Genomic DNA, 3,573 nt, shown 5'->3' with positions numbered 1-3,573 from the left:
TTCCTGCTAATTCTTTTCCTTTTGCTGATTATGCTTCTCTTTCTCTGATGCGTATTTCCTTTCCACTGCTTACGTTGCTCCTGCTACTTTTGCTTCTCCTTCTTGCTCTTCTGCTTTTCTATCCATCATTTCTGACCTCCTTGTAACTTCATTTTTTGTGACCCTTAGTGGCTACTCCAACGCTGACTGCACCTTAATGGCTCCACTCAGAACTGCTCCATTCTCACTATGTTCCATTTCCAATTACCCGCCCCACCCCAATAAAAAGAATAGAACATTAAAGTTATGGTACTGTGTCACAGATAGCTGGTTAACCTATGGATTAGCTGTTACCTTAGATGACCTCTGGGGCCATCAGCCAGCCATGGCACAGGCCGAGGAGTACAGTGGTGAGTCACATGGCACAGAACATGCCCATTTCGGGCCATGGGGATTGTAGAGGGAATGGACCCACGTAGGCCGTGATTGTCTCCTCTGTGGAAGCGGATTGAAGAATCAGCGAGAGGTGAGGCAATCATGTAGAGAAAGTTACCCTTTTTAGAAAGCTGGGTGAAAAGACATGAGGAAAAGTATGGAAGACAGCTAAGTAGCTGTGTGGCATATTCCTGTCCAGACAAGAGGGGAAGACTGGAGACAAATAAGAGAGAGAAGAATAGAGAGAACCAGGTTTTGTAGCAAATTGGGTTGAGGTTTAAGAACACAGGATTAAAGGATGGACCACATTGAAAGACATGATACCAAATCCTTTGAAACTAGAAGAACCAGAAGGGAAAGTTGGCCTTTTCCATTTTAATAATGGTACGGAGGCGTTTTATTATTTTTTTCCTTTCTGTTGCAGGTCCTGAATCTGTGCCTCCTTCCCTTCTCAAGATTGTGATGAAACCCATAGCAACCGTTGGCGAAAGCTACCAGTACCCTCCTGTGAACTGGGCTGCACTCCTCTCTCCACTTATGAGGCTAAACTTCGGTGACTATCAAGTGTTTTTAGGTCTTCACACCCTGCTTTTAGGGTGTGACCTGGGTAGAAAAATATATTGTGTGTCACAATTGGTAGCGACCAGATAGACTTTGGGGATTTTGAAGTTTGACTTCTTGGATGGGGCCACTGGGTTACTTTCACTGGTCACTTTACAAATAGCTGAGGGTAAGAAGGAGGCGATCTGAAGACCCAGACCAGGCAGCGTTCAGCCAGGCGGTGCTTGACTGATCTGTGCACGTCGCTGAGCATCTGTTGCAGGCCCCAGAAAGCCAGGTTTGATGGTTATCAAAATGCATTTCCTGAGCCCTGGGTTTCCAGGAAGTAGCCCACGGGATGCTATAACAGTTTTCTATTGCTCCTGTAACAAATGACCACAGACGTAGTGGCGTGAACCAACAATTTATTTTCTTATAGTTCTGTAGGTCACAAGTCCAGTGTGGTTCTCACTGCACTAAGATCAAGGTACCAGCAGCGCAGTGTTATTTCCTAGATACTTTAAGGAAGTGCTATGGTCTGAATGTCTGTGTACCCGCAAAATGTATATGTTGAACCTCCTGTGTGATGGAATTAAGGGGTGGGGCCTCTGGGAGGTGATTGAGTCATGAGGGCGGAGCCCACGTAGCTCCCTTAGAAAAGAGGCCCCACAGAACTTCCCTGTCCCTTCTACCATGTGAGGACACAAGAAGTCAGCAGTCTANGAGCTGTTGTTCACCATCTTAGCTGTAGAGGGCGCAGCGTCACCGGCCCTCATATGTGGGGTCCAAACTGGGGCCCTGCTGTTCAGAGCTGGAGTCCAAGCCAGCTCTTAACCAACGCACCACTCAGCTGACCCTGTAGTTTTTTTGTTGTATCTTCATCTGGTTTTTGTATTAGGGTAATGCTGACCTCGTAGAATGAGCTAGGAAATATTCCCTCTGTTTCTGTCTTCTGAAGGAGATTGTAGAGAATTGGTATACGTTCTTCCTTAAATATTTGGGAGAATTTACCTGTGAACTCATCTGGGCATGGTGCTTTCTGTTTTAGAAGGCTATTAATTATTGACTCAATTTTTAAATAGATGTAGGAGTATATAGATAATCTATTCTTGTGTGAGTTTTGACAGACTGTTGTATCTTTCAAAGGATTGGCCCATTTCATCTAGGTTATCAAATTTATGAGCGTCAGAGTTATCCATACAGAACCTTCAGCATTTCATCAATTAGTTCAGGTTTTCCTTGTCCCTGCAGTATTTTCTGTTCATCAGTCTGTGATCTGGTAAGCCATGACTCTCTGTACCAATATACCTTGGAGATATTGTGGGCTCAGCTCCAGACCACCGCAATAAAGCAAATACCTCAGTAAAGTGAGTCCCATGAAATTCTTGGTTTCCCAATGCATATAAAAGTTATGTTTACACTATGCTGTAGCTATTAAGTATGCAATAGCATTATTTTAAAAAACAGTATATACCCTAATTAAAAATAACTTTATTTGTAAAATATGCGAACTATCATTGGAACCTTCAGCAAGTCGTTATCCTTTTCCTGGTGAAGGGTCCTACCTCAGTGTTGATGAAAACACACTATCTGTGAAGTACAATAAAACAGAGCACAGTAAAATGAGGCGTGCCTGTATTCATCTGCCTGTATCTCCAGTCTCAGGGCAGCAGATTGCCGTGTGTCCTTCCCTCTCTTAAGGATCCAAGAAGAGCTGATGTTTCAGTCTGTTCAGCTGTTTACTTGTTGTTAAGACAGAGTGGTGACTTTTGATTGTTTGTTTTAATTAGTTTCAGGTGTACAGAACAATGCATTAGTTATCCTTTTCACCCCTCACAAAGTCACAACACACCTCCCCCCATCCACTGCCCTCCCATCCCCGATATCATGCTTATCTATTACAAGAGTGGTGACTTTTAAGCTCCTTACATGCAGAATTGGAAACCAAAAGTCTCTCCTTTTTTTTATTATGTAAAGCACATAACATAAAATTCACCATCTTAGCCATTTTTAAAAATACGTTTCAGTAGTGTTAAGTATATCTACATTGTTGTATATCAACATGGTTGTGAACCCAATCTCCAGAAATTTTTCATCTTGCAAAACTGAAACTCTAGACCTATTAAACAATGCTTTCCCTTTCTCCCTCTCTCTAAAGTCTAACCCCTAGTGATCACCATTCTTTTTGTTTCTATTAACTTGATTACTTACCTGATATAAGTGAAATCATACAGAATGGATCTTGTTGTGACTGGATTATTTCACTTAGTGTAGTGTCCTCAAGACTTACCCATGTGGCGGATGACAGGATTTTCTTTTTAAGGTTAAATACTATTGCATTTTGTGTTTATATCATATTTTGTTTATCCATTCATCTGTCGATGGACATTTGGGTTGTGTCCATTCTTTGCTATTGTAAATAGTACTGCTGTGGACATGGATGTACAAATATCTCTTCAAGACTCTGCTTTCAATTATTTTGGATATATACTGAAAGTGGGGTTATTGGATCATATGGTAGTTCTATTTTTAATTTTTTGAAGAACTATCATACTGTTGTCCATAGCAGTTCTACCATTTTACAGTACCACCAACAGTACAAAAGGGTTCCAATTTCTC

General features: G+C 41.7%; 1 protein-coding gene across 1 annotated transcript in view; it reads left to right on the top strand.

Moving 5' to 3' along the window:
• Positions 1 to 3,573, top strand: part of FOCAD (focadhesin) — a 302,193-nt gene that overhangs the window by 277,244 nt on the left and 21,376 nt on the right. Inside the window, exon 35 of the mRNA XM_019668206.1 lies at positions 839 to 967. Within this exon, the coding sequence (XP_019523751.1) occupies positions 839 to 967 (129 nt within the window). The remainder of the gene's footprint in view (positions 1 to 838; positions 968 to 3,573) is intronic.

This window comes from Hipposideros armiger, unplaced genomic scaffold, assembly GCF_001890085.2.
Source record: "Hipposideros armiger isolate ML-2016 unplaced genomic scaffold, ASM189008v1 scaffold_520, whole genome shotgun sequence".
Taxonomy (NCBI): Eukaryota; Metazoa; Chordata; class Mammalia; order Chiroptera; family Hipposideridae; genus Hipposideros; species Hipposideros armiger.
Note: the sequence above shows the minus strand (reverse complement) of the source record. Positions and strands in the feature narration are given on the sequence as shown.